This window comes from Muscardinus avellanarius (genome assembly GCF_963383645.1).
Source record: "Muscardinus avellanarius genome assembly, chromosome: 15".
In the NCBI taxonomy this organism is placed as follows: Eukaryota; Metazoa; Chordata; class Mammalia; order Rodentia; family Gliridae; genus Muscardinus; species Muscardinus avellanarius.
In genome coordinates, this window is record NC_137801.1 from 56,556,393 (window position 1) to 56,576,252 (window position 19,860).

The following is a 19,860-nucleotide window of genomic DNA, read 5'->3' on the forward strand; positions in this document are numbered from 1 at the left end:
GCCTTGCTGGCTTAAGAGACCCTGTTTCCAAATAAAAATATAAAATAGGTCTGGGAGTGTAGCGAGGAGGAGGAGGGGGAGGAGGAGGAAGCAGGAACTTAAAATTTTTTTGGTGGTACTAGGGATGGAAGACAGGGGTCTTCTAGCTCTGGTCTACACTCCCAGATTTATTTTATATTTTATTTGGAAACAAGAGTCTCACTAAATTGCTGAGAGCCTCATTAAGTAGCAGAGGCTGGCTTCGAACCTGTGCAATCCTCCTATCTCAGCCTCCCAAGTACTGAGGATTACAAGCGTGCACCACCATGCTCGGCTAAGGAGCTTAGATACTTATAAAACCATGATCCTAACAGCATTATTCAAATAACAAAAAGATGCAAGCAATTCAAGTGTCTTTCATGAAATGACTCAACAAAATGTAGTGTTTATGTGATGGGATATTATTAAGCCTTAAGTTAAGAACAAAACTATGACATGCACTGCAACATGGGTGAACCAAGAAGAAAATGTATTTTTTTATTACAGTACTGAAGATTGAACCCAGAAGCATTCTATTTCTAAGCTATGCCCCCAGTCCTATTTTTTATTCTTTATTTTGAAACAGAAAAAAGATATAAGATACAGCCAGTTAAAAAGAATTAATATGATTCTACTTATATGTGGTACTTCAAGATAGAAAGCAGAATGGTAGAAAGGTCTGTGGCAAGGAAGAATGGGAAGTTAAATGTTTACAGGTAAAGAACTTCAATTGGAGAAGGTGAAAACCTGCCAAACATATACGGTGATAACATTTATAAAACAATGTGAATGTAGTAAGTGGCAAGGAACTGAACATTTAGAAATGGTCGCAACTGTATATTTTATGTCTTACATGTTATCATAATTGGAATACATGTGGCTTTGTTTAATGTTCTCTGAATGTTAAAAAAGAGAATAATAAAAAATAAGTGAAGTTCTCATCCAAAGCATCAACTTTCCAAAGTCATGTCAGATTTTTTAAGAACTTTCTGTGTAGATATAAGCCTATAATTTTTTTTCCCTATTCTTTTTAGTACTGGGGATGAAAACTAGGGGCATTCTACTTCCAAGCTACATCCCCAGTCCTATTTTTTTATTCTTTATTTTGAAACAGGGTCTCGCTGAGTTGCAAAGAGCCTCACTAAGTAGCAGCTGAAGCTGTCCACAAACTGCAATCCTCCTGTCTCAGCCTCCCAAATGCTGGGATTTACAAGCATGTGCCACAATGCCAGGCTTCTAAAGTTTAGTTTTCAACAAAAATATCACTTGGGAGCCCTACTCAAAATTGGTACATCTGAGCCGGGCTTGGTGGTGCACACTTGTAATCCCAGTACTCGGGAGGCTGAGACAGGAGGATTATAGTTTCCCTGCCAGGCCAGCCTCAGCTACTTAGGCCCTGTGCAACTCAGTGAGACACTGTTTCAAAATAAAGAATAAAAAAAGAGGGCTGGGGGTAGCTTGGAGGTAGAATGCCCCTGGGTTCAATCTCTAGTAATGTTAAAAAAAAAAAAAATATATATATATATATATATGGTGTTCTATCTGTTGCTATTAATTCCTGATACTATTGGTAGCTTAAGCATGGTTACTAATATGAAGAGACAATAAAAGAATGGTCATCAGCAAGAAAAAACCAAAATGAAAAAAAAAATATTGAAATGTTATCTTTAAGTCATCAAAAGCTTGGTATCAGACAAATGAAACTGTTATGTGAGATTATCATTTTTAATTTTGGATAAATTGCTATAATACTAGATGTCAACCACTAAGCCAAGCATGGGAGGGAGGGATGGGGAGAGAATGGGGTGGGGATCGGGTGGGGGCTGACTGGGCGATGTGTACATGTATGTCTACAAAAGTTTGTATCCCACTATGATGTATGAATACAGTGCACCAATAAAATAAAATTAAAAAAAAAATAAAATATTTAGCCAGAACTTAAGGTCCTCTTAACCTAGTAAGCACAGCAATAAAATCTTTAAGTAAAAATATAAAAGTATAGCTGGGCGTGGTGGCACAGGCTTGTAATCCTAGCATTTGGGAGGCTGAGACAGGAGGATCACAGGTTTGCAGCCAGCCTCAGCTACTTAGTGAAATCCCTCTGCAACTTTGTAAGACCCTGTTTCAAAAATAAAGAATATAGCCAGGTGTGGTGGCGCACGCTTGTAATCCCAGCATTCGGGAGGCTGAGACCAGAGGATCATGGTTCGCGGACAGCCTCAGCTACTTAGTGAGGCCCCCTGCAACTCAATGAGACCAAGTTTCAAAATAAAGAATAAAAATAAATAGGGCAGAAAAAAGAAAAAAAAAAAAAAAAAAAAAAAAAAAAGAAAAAACCAAAATGTAAAAATACACTTCCATTGTAATTATTGGGCTTAAAAACTTTATAGTTTTATAGAAGGGTGTACCACATTTGGTCACAAAAATTTCAGTATGCCAAATTAACCCATTGCTGAAGTACTTTTAGTTATAATCAGTCTACAGTTAATAAAAATGCCAACATAGTTATAAACTTTATAAATATAAGCCGGGCATGGTGGCACACACTTGTAATCCCAGCATTCAACAGGCTGAGACAGGAGGATCACAGTTTGCAGTTCACGGACAGCCTCAGCTACTTAGTGAGGCACTCCGCAACTCCTGTTTCAAAATAAAGAATTAAAAAATTGGACTGGGGATATAGCTCAGAGATCTAATGCCCCTGGGTTCAATCCCCACGAAAAAAAAAAGAAAAAGAAGAAAGAAAAAAGCAGATTGCTAATGGGTTCAATCCCCACTACAACACACATATAAAAGAGCCACATAGCCGAGCCCTCAAATCCACTTGAGTATCTATAAACTGGAGACCTTGAACACATTAAATGATTCACTGAAGGTATAGAAAACATCCCAATACTTTAACAGAACAAAAACAGCCAGAACATAAAGATGACATAACGGAGGAAAACAAAAGTCCAAGCACTATACATAAAGGACATTTTGCCAGAAAATAATGAATGAAAGTAGAATAGAAGGCAACTAAAAGGCAAAGAAGGAAGGAAGGAAGGAAGGAAGGAAGGAAGGAAGGAAGGAAGGAAGGAAGGGAGGGAAGGAAGTTAGGAAGGGAGGGAAAAGAAAACCAGAAAGGACAGGAGAACAAAAATAACATGAAACAGAGCTTGTCCTAAACCCTAAACTAGACCCACAAAACTCCCTTACTTTGGGATAAACACAAAAGAAAAAAACTTGGTTAATCTGGTATATTTCATTTCTTGGTTTTAGCTGTTATTTATTTTCTACGTAATAATTTTTATTACAGAAAATAAAATATTTACTATATGTATTGAATGTGTAATAAACCACATGGTGTATCCTGTGAGAAGTAAATTAGAATTTTTTTTTAATTGTGATGCAATGGATTGAACCCCAGGGGTATTTTACCTCTGAGCTACACCCCCAGCTCTATTTTTTATTCTTTATCTGAAACAAGGTCACACTAAGTTGCTGAGAATCTCACTAAGTAGCTGAGGGTAACTTGTGAAGCCACAATCCTCCTGTTTAGCCTTCCAAGTACTGGGATTACAAGAGTGCCACCAGTCAGGCTTACTACAATGTTTTGAGTTATCTGAAGTGTAAAAGCAATGCAAATATAAGTTAGCTAGTTTTTTATTCATAAATATTTTACAATATCAAGTTAATTAAGATTAAAAAATAAGTGTCAAATTTGTTTTAATGTTTTAACATTTAAAGCAGTAAAACTCTACCTTGGCAGTGAAGACAGCCTGTCTTGCTTCAGGGATCATATAAAGTTGCTGAATAGTAGAAGCCAAGTAACAAGTTGCTCCAAGGTTAGTCAGGCCAACAAATCTACATTCTGCACGGACATCTTCATGAGGCCAATAGTCCCACTTATAAGGTGCATGAGCTGCTGAATAAAAAGGGAGGAAAAGATGCCCCAAACAAAGTATTAAACTTATTTTGCTTGTAAGTAGCCACTATATCTTGGCATGGTGGCATATATGTGTAATTATAGCAGTTGAGAGGCTGAGACAGGAGGAACATAGGTTCAAGACAGTATAAGTTGACGCTCATCAACTCACTGAGACCACAGTTCAAAAAAGTAGAATGCCTCAGCAGGGCATGGTGGCACATGCTTCTAAACCCAGCATTTGGGGGTGGTGAACTGGCTCGGACCACCCCCCCCATGCCATTCTGGCATGGGGCTATAACTATCTTCTGTATTTCTATCTTTTTAATAAACTTCTTTAAATCTTCAAAATAAATAAATAAATAAATAAATAAACCCAGCATTTGGGAGGCAGAGACAGGAGGATCACGGTTTGTGGACAGCCTCAGCTACTTAATGAGGCCCTTTGCAACTCAGTGCAACCGTTTCAAAATAAAGAATAAAAATAGGGTTGGGGATGTGGCTAAGAGGTAGAATGACTCTGGGTTCCATTCCCAGTACCACAAAAAGAAAAGAAAAAGAAAAAGAAAGAGAAAAAGAAAAGTAGATTGACAATGGGTTCAATCCTCACTAGAAGACACATAAAAAAGCCACGTAGCTGAGCGTGGTGGCGCATGCTTGTAATTCCCACACTTGGGAGGCTGAGACAGGTTCAAAGAACTGCTCAGCAACTCAGGAAGACCCGGTTTTAAAAATGTATATAAAATAGAGCTAGTACCACAAAAAAAAAAAAAAGCCAAATTACCTCTAATAACTGTCAAGCTAATATATATGTTAAATGAAACTAGAAAGCATATATATATATACATATATATATACACACACGCACACATACATATATACATACATAGAGACAATTATGTGCGCAAATTGTGTGTGTGTGTGTGTGTGTGTGTGTGTGTGTGTGTGTGTGTGTGTGTAGGGAACTGGGGATTAAACGCAGGAGCATTCTACCTCTAAGCCACACACTCAGCCCGATTTTACTGTTCGAAGTGGGGTCTCATTAAGTTATCATGTGCTGCTGGTCTAGCAATTATTATTTTTTGTGTGTGTGGTACTGGGGGTGGAACCCAGAGGCCTTCTACCTCTGGGCCACACTCCCAGAGCTATTTTATATTTTTATTTGGAAACAGGGTCTCACTAAGTTGCTGAGAGCCTCACTAAGTAGCTGAGGCTGGCTTCAAACCTGTGCGATCCTCTTGTCTCAGCCTCCCAAGCGCGGGGATTACAAGCATGCGCCACCACGCCCGGCTGGTCTAGCAATTATGATGCTCCTGTCTCAGCCTCCCAAATACCAGGATAACAAGTGGGCACCACTGAGCCTGGTTTATATATGATAATTTTTTAAAATTTAAAATACTTTCTAAAACTAATTCATTCTTTAAATACTCAAACAACGGTCAAAACTTGGTTTTACTCAGCACTAAATCATTTTACGAAAAAATGCCAAAGTACTTAAAATATCTATAAAATGGTTTTCACAGCTTAATACCATTTTTTACTTTTTAGCTTTAATATCCTCCCAACAATGTTTAAGTGTTTGAACAGTACATTCTTTCTTTAAACAATGCCCTTCATGCCGGGCGTGGTGACGCACGCTTGTAATCTCTGCACTTGGGAGGCAGAGACAGGAGGATCGCGCAGGTTCGAAGTCAACCTCGCTGGCTTAAGAGACCCTGTTTCCAAATAAAAATATAAAAATAGGTCTGGGAGTGTAGCCCGGAGGTAAAAAGGGTTTCCAGGAACCCCAGTACCACCAAAACAAAACAAAACAAAAACAAACAACCAATGCCCTTCAAAGTCTTATTTCTGGTTTTAAAATCTATAAAGATTAAAGGGAAAGAAGAACACTTACACTGCATGTGTTGTGCCATAACCCAGTTGTGTATAAGCCTGTAGTTCTCAACAGATCCCTTAACCATCTCTACTAACAAATCATAAGCAGCAGCTCTTGAAGAATGTGATTTGCACTTTGGCTGTTGTCGATCTTTCAGACTGGGCAATAAAAATAGGAGATTGAAGATATCTCTTAAAAACTCCTAGAAAAAGAGAAAAATCAAATGTTATTTAAATAAGAATATTCAATTCCAAATACAAGAAATAACTTTCAAAATAAACTATGACTATAATTTACGAGAAGATCATAAAAATTACAGCATCAAAAACCATCATTTGAAATTCTTCCTAATATTTATTTCCCTTAGAAGAAAACAGAATTGATGGAGATCGCTTTCCTTCTGTTTGATGCCTAACAGCTCATCCTTTTTTTTTTTTTTTTTTTTTTTTTTTTTTGCGGTACTGGAGATAGAATCCAGGGGCATTCTACTTCGAAGCTACACCCCCTGCCCCATTTTTTTTTTTTTATTCTTTTATTTTTAAACAGGGTCTCACTAAGTTGCAGAGGGCCTTAACTAAGTAGTTGAGGCTGTCCGCGAACTGCGATCCTCTAGTCTCAGCCTCCTGAATGCTGGGATTAAAAGTGTGCGCCACCATGCCTGGCTTCAGCCCTAATTTTTATTCTTTATTTTGAAAGAGGGTCTGAGTTGCAGAGGGTCTCACTAAGTAGCTGAGGCTGGCTGTGAACTGGTGATGCTCCTGTCTCAGCCTACAAAGTACCAGGATTACAAGCATATGCCACCATGGACAGCTTCTGAGTTATCTTTCCATTTGATCTTTCTGAATTTTTATTTCTTCTCCTTCCTGTTCCTCTCCTCCCTCTCCTTCCCCATTTTCTTCCTACTTAATGAGGCCCCGAGCACCTTAGTGAGACTCTGTTTCAAAATAAAGAATTAAAAAAAAAAAAAATAGGACTGGGGGCATAGCTCTAAGGTAGGATGCCGCTGGGTTCAATGCCCAGTAACACGCACGCACGCACGCACACACTATTTTGACAGGCAATTTAAAGTATTAAGAACCGGGCGTGGTGGCGCACGCTTGTAATTCCAGCATTCTGGAGGCTGAGACCGGAGGATCGCGCTTGAAAGACAGCCTCAGCTACTCAGTGAGGTTCTCTATAACTTAGTGAGACCCTGTTTCAAAATAAAGAATAAAAAATAGGGCAGGGGGTGTAGTTCAGAGGTCAAATGCCCCTGGGTTCCATCCCCAGACTCGCAGATAGAAAGATAGATAGATAGACTATTAAAAAAAATTTAAAACACTGTCACAAATAGGAATGTGCTCAGTGGTGAAATGCTTGCCTAGCACGCAAGAGCCCCTAGGTTGGTCCCCAACACTATTAAGAGGAAAAAAATGGTCACAGAGAACTCCACTCCCACTGAAATATTATTATAACCAAGGGTTCTCAGAAATCATATCCATAAAAATAAAGGACAACAAGAATTAACAAATAGTTTTTTACTCTGGCTGAATAAATGATATTCAAACACAAGTAGTAAATAAATCCCCTTTCCCAGTAACGCATATTTATTTAGTTTTTATATAATTTTTTTTCTTTTTTTTTTTTTTTTGTGTGTGTGTGCTGGGGACGGAACCCAGATATATTCTACCTCTGAGCTATACCCCCAGCCCTACTGCACTGTTTTATTTAGAAACAGGGTCTCACTAGGTTACAAATGGGCTCACTAAGTTGCAAATGGTTTCACTAAGTTGCAAATGGTCTCACTAGGTTGCAGAGGCTGGCCTTAAATGTGGGATCCTCCTGCCTCCCAAGTAATGGGATTACAAGTGTGTGCCACCATGCTCAGCTCAAGAAACGTTCATTAAAACATTTTTACATTCTTTTATACTAATTTGGCAGAATAAAGTACATTTATGTTTCCTTGATTGCTACATGTTACAGAAAAATGTAATGTAATAATAACTTAATACAGAAAAAAATTAACTCAACATTATGAGAACCCTTTATTTTTATGAATTTGTGTTTTTGTTGAAGTGAGTAAAAAAATGTTCAAAAACAAACAATACTCTGTCAAAGACTTAAATGAAAATACTATGAAGAATAAAAATAGCCGGGCATGGTGGCGCACACTTGTAATCCAAGTGCTTGGGAGGCTGAGACAGGAGGATCGCAGAGGTTCGAATCCAGCCTCAGCTACTTATATAGCCCATAGGTAGAAAGCCTCTGGGTTCCACTCCCCAGTACCACAAAAAAAAAAAAAAAAAAAAAAAACACCTGCAAAGGGCAGATCTTATGCATTCCAAAATAGATGATGGTAAAAATTTCTAAGCCAGGCTTGATGGTGCACACTTCTAATCCTAGTACGTGGGACAGGAGGATTGTAGGTCTGCAGCCACCAATTTGTGAGGCCCTCCACAAGTTAAGTGAGATTCTGTGTCAAAATAAAGGAGGGCTGGGGGTGTAGCTCAGAGGTAGAATGCCCCTTGCTTACATCCCTAGTACAATTTAAAAATAAAAAGTTTCTAGCATTATTTATTGTTGTGACATGGGGGATGGAACCCAGGGGCTTTTTACCTCCCAGCTACACTCTCTGACCTATTTTATATTTTATTTGAAAACGGGATCTCACTAAGTTGCTGAGAGCCTCACTAATAGCTGAGGCTAGATTTGAACCTACATGATCCTCCTGGCTCAGTCTCCTAGCACTGGGATTACAAATGTGCGCCACCATGCCCGGCTCTCTATAGCCTTTTTTTTTTTTTTTTTTTGGTGGTACTGGGGTTCCTGGAAGCCCTTCTACCTCCAGGCTACACTACCAGACCTATTTTTACATTTTTATTTTGGAAACAGGGTCTCCTAAGCCAGCGCATGCGGCTGGCTTCGAACCTGCGCAATCCTCCTGTCTCCGCCTCCCAAGCGCAGGGATTATAAGTGTGCGCCACCACGCCCGGCTCTATAGCCTTTTAAGATTCCATCAGATTTCTTTTTATACAGCACTGAGAATTGGACTCAAGGGCTTTATAACTCTGAGCTGCACCTCCAAGCCTTTTTTTTTTTTTTTTTTTCTTGTTTTCAAACAGGGCCTTGCTAAATACTAGTTTGCCTGGAACCTATAATGTTCCGGTGTCAGCCTTACAAGTAGTGGAATTTCAGACATGTACCATCATACCTGGCTTCCAACAAATTAATTTAAAAGAAAAATGTTTTCTTTAAAAACACTAATTTCAGCTGGGTGTGGTGGTACACACCTATAATCCCAGTACTTGGAAGGCTGAGACAGGAGAATCACAGGATCAATGAAAGCCCTGTTTCAAAATAAAAATGAAAATAGGGCTAGGGTTGTAGATCAGAGGTAGAATGCTCCTAGAGTCAATCCCCAGGAAAACACACACACACAGCCGGGCGTGATGGCGCACACTTGTAATCCCCATGCTCAGGAAGCGGAGACAGGAGGATCGCGCAGGTTCAAAGCGACACTTGCTGGCTTAAGAGACCCTGTTTCCAAATAAAAATATAGAATAGGTCTGGGAGTGTAGCCCGGAGGTAGAAGGATTTCCAGGAACCCCAGTACCACCACCAAAAAAAAAAAAAAAGTAGAGGGAAAAAAGGGGAAGAAGGGTAGAAGAAGGGAGGGAAGGAGGAAATAAAGGGAAGGAAGAAGATAAAAGGGGTCTACATTTTGAGAGCCTTGCTAAATTGGTATGGCTGGCCTCAAACCTGGGATCATCCTGTCTCCATTTTCAGAGCTTCATCCTAAGAAAATAATGGTATCAGAAGTAGAGGAAGAATGATGCTGTTTGAAATAGTTCTTAGGTCAAAATATTGAAACAAAAATGTTCAATGACAGAGAATTAAATGAATTTTGGTATATAACAGTGGAAAGCAACAAGTCTTAATGACACACATATGTGAATGCCAAATAAGGCAAAAATCTAAATCAACATCAAAATACTATTATAAATGTTACCCATGTGTATTTTAGTAGCAAAAAAGAAAGTGGCACACATACACACAAAATAAAGCTGAAAATGAAACCATTATGCATCTATAAATGACTATGAATTCCATTTGGTAAGTTAAAAAAATTGAGAACTTAGCCGGGCGTGGTGGCGCACGCTTGTAATCCCAGCATTCGGGAGGCTGAGACTGGAGGATCGTGGTTCACGGACAGCCATAGCTACTTAGTGAGGCCTCTGCAACTCAGTGAGACCCGGTTTCAAAATAAAGAATAAAAAATAGGGCAGGGGGTGTAGCTCAGAGGTCAAATGTCCCTGGGTTCCATCCCCAGACCCGGAAAAAAAAAAAAAAAAAAAAAAAAAAAAAAAAAAAATTGAGAACGTAATATATTATTTCAAATATTCAATTGTATAGAAACCAAACGATTACACTTTTATATATAGTAATACGAATTAAAACTTGCCTTTACATACTACTTATTATTATTTCCGGAGTTTAATTTATTCAAAGTTCACTTTTCCTGCCCACAAAAAAAGTTCTAACAAACTCTTTATTTGGATGTTTCAAAAACTTTAACATGCACCCATACATTCCAATAACAGAAAGTTTCAATCTTATTTTCTATAAACATGTGGAATTTTAGTACACACCTGTCCTTCCCTTGAAAATTTAAAGGGTGGTTTGTGTTTAATAACACTTGTTGCAAGCCTTAGGAGTCCTGTAAGCCCATCATCTTCTATATTACCATCTTGATGATCAAGGATCTCCCTACTACAAAAAAGGAAAAAAAAAAGAAAAAACACAACAGGAAAATAAGCAAAACAAGATGGTTCACATAGTCATATCCTTTATATTTCTTCAATGATATAACTGTCAATTTCATATCAAATTTTACCTTCGAATACAATCAGCCAAATGTCTTGCCAAGGCATCTAAGTCAAGGAGTGTTGTCTTAATACAAAAAGAAAATACAAAATTCAGATATAACTTTGTATGTTTAGTAGTACACATATTACTGAAACAATCACTTTCTTAGAGGTCGGTAACAGTTTAAATCTCGCAAACTCAGTAAGCTCAATATACCTAGAATTATACATTTCAATTAATAAAATTTTAGAATTTTAAATGGAGAATAGTAGTAAAAAAAGAATCAAATGGCACTGTTAAAATGACTATGATAGCTACAGCAATGTATTAAGAAGATATTAAGAAGCAGGGCATGGTGCCGCATGCTTGTAATCCCTGAACCTGGGAGGCTAAAAAGAAGGATCACAGCTTCGAGGCCAGTTGCCTTCTGCAACTTAGTAAGACCCTGTTTCAAAATAAAAAACTGGGAGCTTGATGTGGTGGCACATGCTTGTAATCCCAGGATTTGATTTTGATTTGGGAGGCTGAAACAGGAGGATTGCGGTTCACAAACAGCCTCATATACTTAGTGAGGCCCTTTGCAAACTTAGTGGGACTCTGTTTTAAAACTTAAGAATAGTGCCTGGCATGGTGGCGCATGCTTGTAATCCCTGTGCATGGGAGGCGGAGACAGGAGAATCATGGAGGGTTTGAAGCCGCTCTGGCTTAAGAGGGGTCTCCCCCCCCCACACACACACACCACAAGAAGCTAAGTTTTTTGTTCTTTTTTAACTTTAATTCTACTAAGTTTGCTTTTAAAATGCCTTTAAACTCTAAAGTTAATTTTGAAAAATTTTACTTTTCATGTAACTGAGAAACAAAATCAAAATGTACTTCACAGAAGAGAACTTCATTTACGAATAATCTCAAAGAAACTAGATATTAAATAAGGACAGTTACTGCTTAAATGAAAAAGCCTACTTTTTTTTTTTTTTCAGGACTCAGAATTGAACCCGGGTGCATTTTACCTCGAAAGTACAGCATCAGGGTTCAATTTCCAATACGAAAAAAAAAAGGCTCCTAAATATTAAAATACATTTTCTTTCTCATTTTTATTGCCCCTAATAGATTTATTTTACCTTAAAAAAACTGATATAAAAGGGGAAATCCGTTTTTATTAAAAATTAATCTTTAAAATTTACTTGTTTTGCAGGGTGTGGTGGTGCACACTTGTAATCCCAGTGCTTGGAAGGCTGAGACAGGAGGACTGCACAGGTTAGAAGCCAGCCTTAGCTACTTACTGAGGCTCTCAGCAACTTAGTGAGACCTTGTTTCCAAATAATGTATAAAACAGACCTGGTAGAAAAGCATCAGGGTTTCACCCCCAGTACCACCTTAAAAAAAAAAAATTACTTTTTAAAAGCATTTGTTTGTTTGTTTTTGATACTGGGAATAGAACCCAGGAGTTTTCTACCTCCAGGCTACACTCCCAGACCTACTTTATTTCTTATTTGGAAACAGGGTCTAAGTTGCTGGGTTGGCTTTGAAACAGTGATTCTCCTGACTCGGCCTCCCAAATACTGGGATTACAAGCATGTACATCACCCCTGGCTTCCATCTTTTGTTTAAATAGAAAAACTGATTGTTACTTTAGCTTAAAACAGCTTAAGTTTGAATATCAATTTTGCATACTGTAGGAGTCTGAATCTGTAAGATATTAAAGAAATCTGTCTCTTTGCATCTAATAATCAAATTTCACTTTTTTTTTTTTCCTTTGCAGAACTAGAGATAACACCCAGGGAGATTCTATCTCTGAGCTATCCCCATCGCCCATTTTTTAATTTTTATTTTGAAACAGGGTCTCCCTAAGTTACAAAGGACCTAAGTAGCTGAGGCTAACCATCAACCTGAGATTCTCCTGTCTCAGCCTCCCAAGTACTTGGATTACAAGCATGTGCCACTATACCCAGCTTAAACTTTTCTTTCCAAATCAGATTTCAAAACCACAAAGCTTACTCAGAAGAGATAAATAAAATACTTATAAATACTGATGAAGACATTTCAATAAAAGACAAAATAAAAATAAGAAAGGAGGCAGGCGTGGTGGTGCATGCCTGTAATCCCCGCGCTTGGGAGGATGAGACAGGAGGATCCCGCAGGTTTGAAGCCAGCCTCAGCTACTTAGTGAGGCTCTCAGAAACTTAGTGAAACTGTGTTTCCAAATAAAATATAAAATGGGTCTGGGAGTAAGGCCAGAAGTAGAAAGCCTCTGGGTTCCACCCCCAGTACCACTAAATAAATAAATAAATAAATAGGAATTACAGCCAGTATACAAAGGTACAAATATACTTTAAAAAAAAAAGAGTACCTAGTTATAAAAGTGCCCTTAATTAACAAAATCATCAACAACCATGTGCAAAATTCTTATCTATTTAAACAGTGTATAAATTCCCAAACATACCTGACTAGCGTCCTTTATATGTATGTTGTCAACTAATTTGCATAACAACCAAAAGTACTCTTTACATCCAGGTTTTAACATTGGTTCTTCTTCATAATCATCTATCTATTAAAGAAATATATACTTTGTGAAAATATTTTTTAAATAATTCAAAATTAACACATTTAATAATAATAGACTATTAAATTTCTAAACAATCTTATAACACATTTCTAAAATAGAAATTTTTAATTAAGGGGCACTAGATTTTATTAGGTGTTAGAAGCCTTTTATGAAATTAGTAAATGCATTAAGGTAAGAAAAAAAACGCTAGAAAGATACCAGGTATGGTGGCGTGCTCTAGTAATCCCAGTGCTTGGGAGGCTGAGACAGGAGGACCGTAGATTGGAAGCTAGCCTCAGATACTTATTGTGACTCTCAGAAGCTTAGTGAGACCCTGTTTCCAAATAAAAGTATAAAATAGGTCTGGGAGTATAGCCCGAAGGTAGGAAAGCCCCTGGGTTCCAGCCCCAGTACCCCCCCCAAAAAAAAAAGCCAGAAGGAAGATCACACTGTTGCATCAAGCCTCAGCTACTTTATTAAGACCCCCCACAATTTAGAACCTATTTTAAAATAAAAAATAGGGCTAGGGGTGTAGTTCAGAGATAGAATGCCCCTGGGTTCAATCCCCAGTACTGCCGTAAAAAAAAAAATCAGAAGTTCAAATTATCATAAAGATTAAAAAATGTGACTGAATGGAGATGGAAGCAACATTAGTGATGTTTCTATCATTTAACTTATTAATGCAAGGCCCAGAGCCTAGTGATAAAATTTGCTATATCCCAAATATAATACAGCTACCCATGAGTGAGCCAAAGGAACTGAAATGAAATCAAAACACTCAGATTCTCTTTCTAGTTGTAACAATGTTTCACTATGTTGTCACTTAAGGAATATAAGTATTATCTATTACATACCAGGAAGGGAAAATTATAGTAACTAAAACCTTACCTTGATAGGCTTAAGTGCTTGAGCATCAGGAAGAAATTTCAATAATGTTGAGGCAGCCAAGAGCAGAAAAGACCTGTGGATTGAATCGCCTCCATCAAGGCCAGACAGCGATAATTTATAGAGACCATTGCAAGATTCATGACGAACTGCAGTCTAAACAAAAAAGCCAGTTCCAGAGATAGCATGAGTTATTATTAAAAAACTAACATTAAAGTTAATAGAAATGACTTTAGATAACCTTTTTAGCAATATATTTTAATTTTTTTGCAGTAGTAAACCCAGGGACATTCTAGATCGGAGTTACACCCCCAGCCCTATTTTTTATTCTTTATTTATTTATTCTTTTTTTTTTTTTTTTTTTTTTTTTTTTTTGGTGGTACTGGGGGTGGAACCCAGGGGCTTTCTATCTCTGGGCTACACTCCCAGACCTATTTTATACTTTATTTGGAAACAGGGTCTCACTAGATTGTTAAGAGCCCCACTAAGCAGCTGAGGCTGGCTTCGAACCTATGCGATCCTCCTGTCTCAGCCTCCCAAGCACGGGGAATACAAGCGTGCGCCACCACGCCCAGCTTTATTCTTTATTTTGAAACAGGATCTCACTGAGTTGTGGAGGGCCCCACTAAGTAGCTGAGACTGGCCTCGAATCATGATCCTTCTGTCTCAGCCTCCCAAATACTGGGGTTACAGGCATGCGCCATCACACCCAACTCAGCAGTGTATTTTAAATACAATATTCTGATCACATGCATATTATATAAATAACATATGATCAAGTACCCCAAAATATGCAGTCATAAATGTTTTTTCTTAAAACTTCCCAAGTATTTCTATAAAAAGAGAAAATTAAGTATGAGATAATACAAAAAGGGATTAAAAGGAGGATATTCATAATTAATCATATGCAAGGTAAATAACAAAAAATATTTTTAGAATTAGAAGCAAATTAGAAAGTACTTAAATCAGAATGAATATTCTAAGAGAACTGTCAAAATGTCACAATAGCTACCTGGAATAGATCGAGAACATACAGATGCCACCTAGGGCTAAGAGTAGAGACAAACTGACTAAAAAAATATGGAACTTTGTGGCTAAGTAAATTAGTGTCTACAAATTCACTCAGGAATATGGGGTAATATCAAGATATAGCTATTATAAATTATATTGGTCTCAAGGTCAACAAAGGAAGAAAAATATACTTGGTTTGTTGACTTTTAGTCTCTTGCCTCTAATTCTATTTAAATAGAAGAAAAAAAATTAAAACATTTCTAAGTGAGACATTGTTGTATTCCCCTGTAATCCCAGTAGTTGGGAGGCCTAGATAGGAAGACACCAAGTTCAAGGACAGCCTCTGTAATTTAGAGAACCCCCTCATCAACTTAATGATACTTTGTTTCCAAATAGGGCTGGGAATGCAGCTCAGTGGCTAAATGTTCCTTGGTTCAATCTCCAGTACCACATACACAAAATCCAAAGCAAATTGGACATGATGGTGTATGCCTATAAACCCAATACTTGGGAGGCTGAGACAGGAGAATCATACTGAAGCTTGCAGCAATTTAGGGAGACACTGTTTCAAAATAATAAAATAGGGCTGGGAGTGTAGCTAGAGGGCAAAATGCTCCAGGGTTCAATCCCCAGGAACCTCCCCTGTCCAAAAAGCAAGATAAATGCCTTAATTTCTGGGGGGAAAAAATGAATACCATGGGATATATGATTTACATTTCCTTAAATGTACATTGTTGAAAACACTTAACACCTCAAGAAATTAAGATAATGCATGCACACACACATATTTATGCAAACATGTTTTTCATTAAAATTTCTTAAAATTATCAATGTTAAGAATAAAAAATACAAAGAACAATTGTACTAATCCTCATTCTTTATCTTACCTCAGGAATAAGAAGAGTCAATTTCTTCAACCAATCTTGTAAATGATCACTGTCAGCAAGGCTAGATTTCACTAAAGAACAGCAATGAGCCCAACTCACCAAGAGCCACATTGAATAATGTGAAACTGAAAAATTAAACAAAACAAAAGAGCATGACTATAAAGACACAATGCTTTATTATTAGAGATAAACAATCCCTAGGTTTTAATTAACAGAATCCTTACCTTCATGTCTAGACCGGTGATCAGACTGTGCTTTCAAAACTCTGCAACATAAAAACATACAACTACTGCTAATTAAATCCAGTAATTCAAATAATTCATTACCATTTAGTCTTTAAAGGTTATGTAACTCTAACTCCTCCTCAAACAGATTACAGTTTAAAAAGAATTATTTAGTTTTCTAGGAACTTTTAAAATTAAAAAGAAAATCACCAGTAGGTCAAACTCACAGATGATGAGAATGGAACGAGAGAATGATGATAGCCAAAGGCTAGGAGATGGGATGGGGAGTTGTTAATCAAAGGGCACAACCTACACACTTATTACACAGCAGGGCAACTATGGTATGGAATGAAAACATACCAGGCAACGATAAAGTTCTATAGTAGAGCACTTGGTAGCATGTGCAAGGCCTTGAGTTCAAAGCCCAATAATGTCTGCCCCTCAAAACTATTATATATTTTAAAATGAAACAAAAGATATTCCAGATATCATAAACAAAATGAGTAAACACATTATTGACTAACTGATCCCTCAAAAATGTTTATGATCTTGATACTTAGGAGATGTGAACTACAGTGACACAGACTACAATGATTTGGCATAGAGTCAAAACATAAAAAAATCATGTTGACATAAAATGTTTCATAGTACATATGTATTATGTACAATTTTTTGTAGTACTAGAGATTGAACCAGGGATATTCTACTTCCTCCCTATACCCCCAGTCTTATTTTTATTCTTTATCTTTTTTTTTTTTTTTTTTTTTACAGTACGGGGAATGGAACCCAGGAGGATTCTATCTCCCAGCTACACCCACAGCCCCATTTTTATTCTTTACTTTGAAACCGGGTCTCACTGAGTTGCAAAGGGCCTAAATAGCTGAGGCTGTCCGCAAACTGTGATCCTCCTGTCTCAGCCACCCAAACGCTGGGATTAGAAGAGGGCGCCACCATGCCGGGCATTATTCTTTATTTTGAAACAGGATCTCACTGAGTTGCAGAGGACCTCACTAAGTACCCGAGGCTGGCTGTGAACCTTCAATCCTCCTTTTTCAGCCTCCAAAGTACTGAGATTAAAAGTGTGTACCACCACTCCCAGATCTTTCGACTATATTTATAATGACAATTTTCCTGAGGAATGGTTAAATGCAAACTATAAGAAACTAGAGAAAACCAAAAATAGTATTTCATTCTTATATATATGTGTGATAGACACTAGGGATTGAACACAAGAGCATTTTACATACAAGTTTTACCCCTAGCCTTTTTTATATTTTGTTTTGAAACAAGGGTCTCACTGGCTGCTCAGATTCCTCAAACCCGCCAAATTTTGGTCTAATTTGCCAAATACCAGGATCACAGGCATGTGCTACCATCACATTGGGCTGAGGATAGTATTTCAATGCTATTTTCCCTCATAATACATTTAGTAACTTTAGTGAAAAATTTATTATCTCAATTTAAAAGGAGTAACAAAATAGAAACCCATAAATAGAGATCTATTTGGAAATAAGCCTTGAGCCAGGCGTGGTGGCGCAGGCTTGTAATCCCAGCATTCGGGAGGCTGAGACTGGAAGACTGCTGTTCGCGGAGAGCCTCAGCTACCACTACTTAGTGAGTGAGACCCTGTTTCAAAATAAAGAATAAAAAAATAGGACAGAGGATGTAGCTCGGAGGTCGAATGCCCCTGGGTTCCATCCCCAGACACGCAAAAAAAAAAAAAAAAAAAGAAAGAAAGAAAGAAAGAAAGAAAGAAAGAAAGAAAGGAAGGAAGGAAGGAAGGAAGGAAGAAAGAAGCCTTCTTTTGTGTGTGTTTCTGGAGAAATGGACCAGGGCATTCTACCTCTGAGCTGTACCCTAGCCCTATTTTTTAATTTGAAACAGAATCTCACTACATTGCGGAATGCCTCACTAAGTAGCTAAGGTTGGCCAGCAAATCTGTGATCCTCCTGTCTCAGTCTCCCAAGTCCTGGAATTACAAACATGTGCCACCATGCCTGGCATAAACCCTGAGAAGAAAGAAGAAAGAAGAAAGAAGGAGGAGGAGGAGGAAGGAGAGGAGGAGGAGGAAGGAGAGGAGGAGGAGGAGGAGGAGGAGGAGGAGGAGGAGGAGGAGGAGGCGGCGGCGGCCGCCAGTCATAGTGGCACACACTTGTAATCCCCACGCTTGGGAGGCTGAGACAGGAGGATCGCACAGGTTCGAAGCCAGTCTCAGATACTTAGTGAGGCTCTCAGCAACTTAGTGAGACCCTGTTTCCAAATAAAATATAAAATAGGTCTGGGAGTATAACCCGGAGGTAGAAAGCCTCTGGGATCCACCCCCAGTACCACCAATTAAAAAAAGAAAAAAGAAAAAAGAAAGAAGAAGAAGAAAAGGAGGAGGAGGAGGAGAAAGAGGAAGAAAAAGAAAGAAGCAGCAGCAGCACTAACATCCAAAACTCACTTGCAACATTTAATGAAATATCTTTGAAAATTTCAAAAAGCAAGCCAGGCATGGTGGCGCACAATTGTAATCCCAGTATTCGGGAGGCTGAGACTGGAGGATCCTGGTTCTCAGACAGCCTCAGCTACTTAGTGAGACCCTCTAAAACTTAGTAATACCGGTTTCAAAATAAAGAATAAAAAACGACAGGTGTGGTAGCTGGGAGGTCAAACGCCCCTGGGTTCCATCCCCAGACTTGCAAAAAATAATAAAAAATAAAAAAATAAAAAATAAAAAAGCAAGACTCACCATCGTACTAAATTAAAGTAAAAGAGGTTAATTTTTATCAATCAAGCAACTGGCTATATTTCATTTAGTTTTTGTCATACTGATACTATATATATGATACTATATATGTATATATAGAATCAGTATGATATATTTATATATTTATTTATATTTTTAAATATAATATAATATATATATTGGGGAGGTACTGGGAGTGGAACCCAGGGACATTCTACCTCCAAGCTACACCCCAGCCCTATTTTTTTATTCTTTCTTTTGAAACCCGGTCTCATTAGGTTGCAAAGGGCCTCATTAAGTAGCTGAGGCTGTCCTTGAACCAAGATCGTCTGGTCTCACCCTCCTAAATGCTGTGATTACAAAGGTGAGACACCATGCCTGGCTCTACATATATTTCTTTTACAAAAAGCAATCTACAGTCAGCTTCAGGCATCTACCTGAGGTGTATCTACTCCTATTTTTATTCTTTCTTTTGAAATGGAGTGTCACTAAGTTGCAGAAGGCCTTAGTAGCTGAAGTTGGCCACAAAACTGTGATCCTCCAGTCTCAGCCTCCCAAATAACTGAGATTACTAACGTGTGCCACCACACTGGCCCTATACCAAATTTTGCTACGTTATTAAAATCTCTAGAGTAGTCCAAACAAAAAGAACATATTACAATTACACAATACTTTATGTACACATTTCTAGCTCTATATACTAAGGACCTAGAAACGGTTTGTGGACAGCCTCAGCTACTTAGCGAGGCCCTTCGCAACTCAGTGAGACCCTGTTTCAGAAATGAAAAGATGGAAATATAGGTCTGGGGGTGTAGAATGGAGGTACAATGTCCCTAGGTTCCATTCTTAATACCGCAAAAAAATAAAATCCTCAATACCATGCACACACAAATCCAATGCCAATAATTGGCATCAAAACAGAATAGAGCCAGGCATA

General features: G+C 38.0%; 1 protein-coding gene across 1 annotated transcript in view; it reads right to left on the reverse strand.

Moving 5' to 3' along the window:
* The window catches only part of USP34 (ubiquitin specific peptidase 34), a gene marked incomplete at both ends in the record, with an annotated part of 249,862 nt that overhangs the window by 100,888 nt on the left and 129,114 nt on the right, over positions 1 to 19,860 (reverse strand). Inside the window, 8 exons of the mRNA XM_080711495.1 lie at positions 3,762 to 3,922; positions 5,820 to 6,003; positions 10,430 to 10,550; positions 10,675 to 10,730; positions 13,087 to 13,191; positions 14,077 to 14,229; positions 15,972 to 16,096; positions 16,196 to 16,236. Coding sequence (XP_080567621.1) covers positions 3,762 to 3,922; positions 5,820 to 6,003; positions 10,430 to 10,550; positions 10,675 to 10,730; positions 13,087 to 13,191; positions 14,077 to 14,229; positions 15,972 to 16,096; positions 16,196 to 16,236 — 946 coding nt within the window. The remainder of the gene's footprint in view (positions 1 to 3,761; positions 3,923 to 5,819; positions 6,004 to 10,429; positions 10,551 to 10,674; positions 10,731 to 13,086; positions 13,192 to 14,076; positions 14,230 to 15,971; positions 16,097 to 16,195; positions 16,237 to 19,860) is intronic.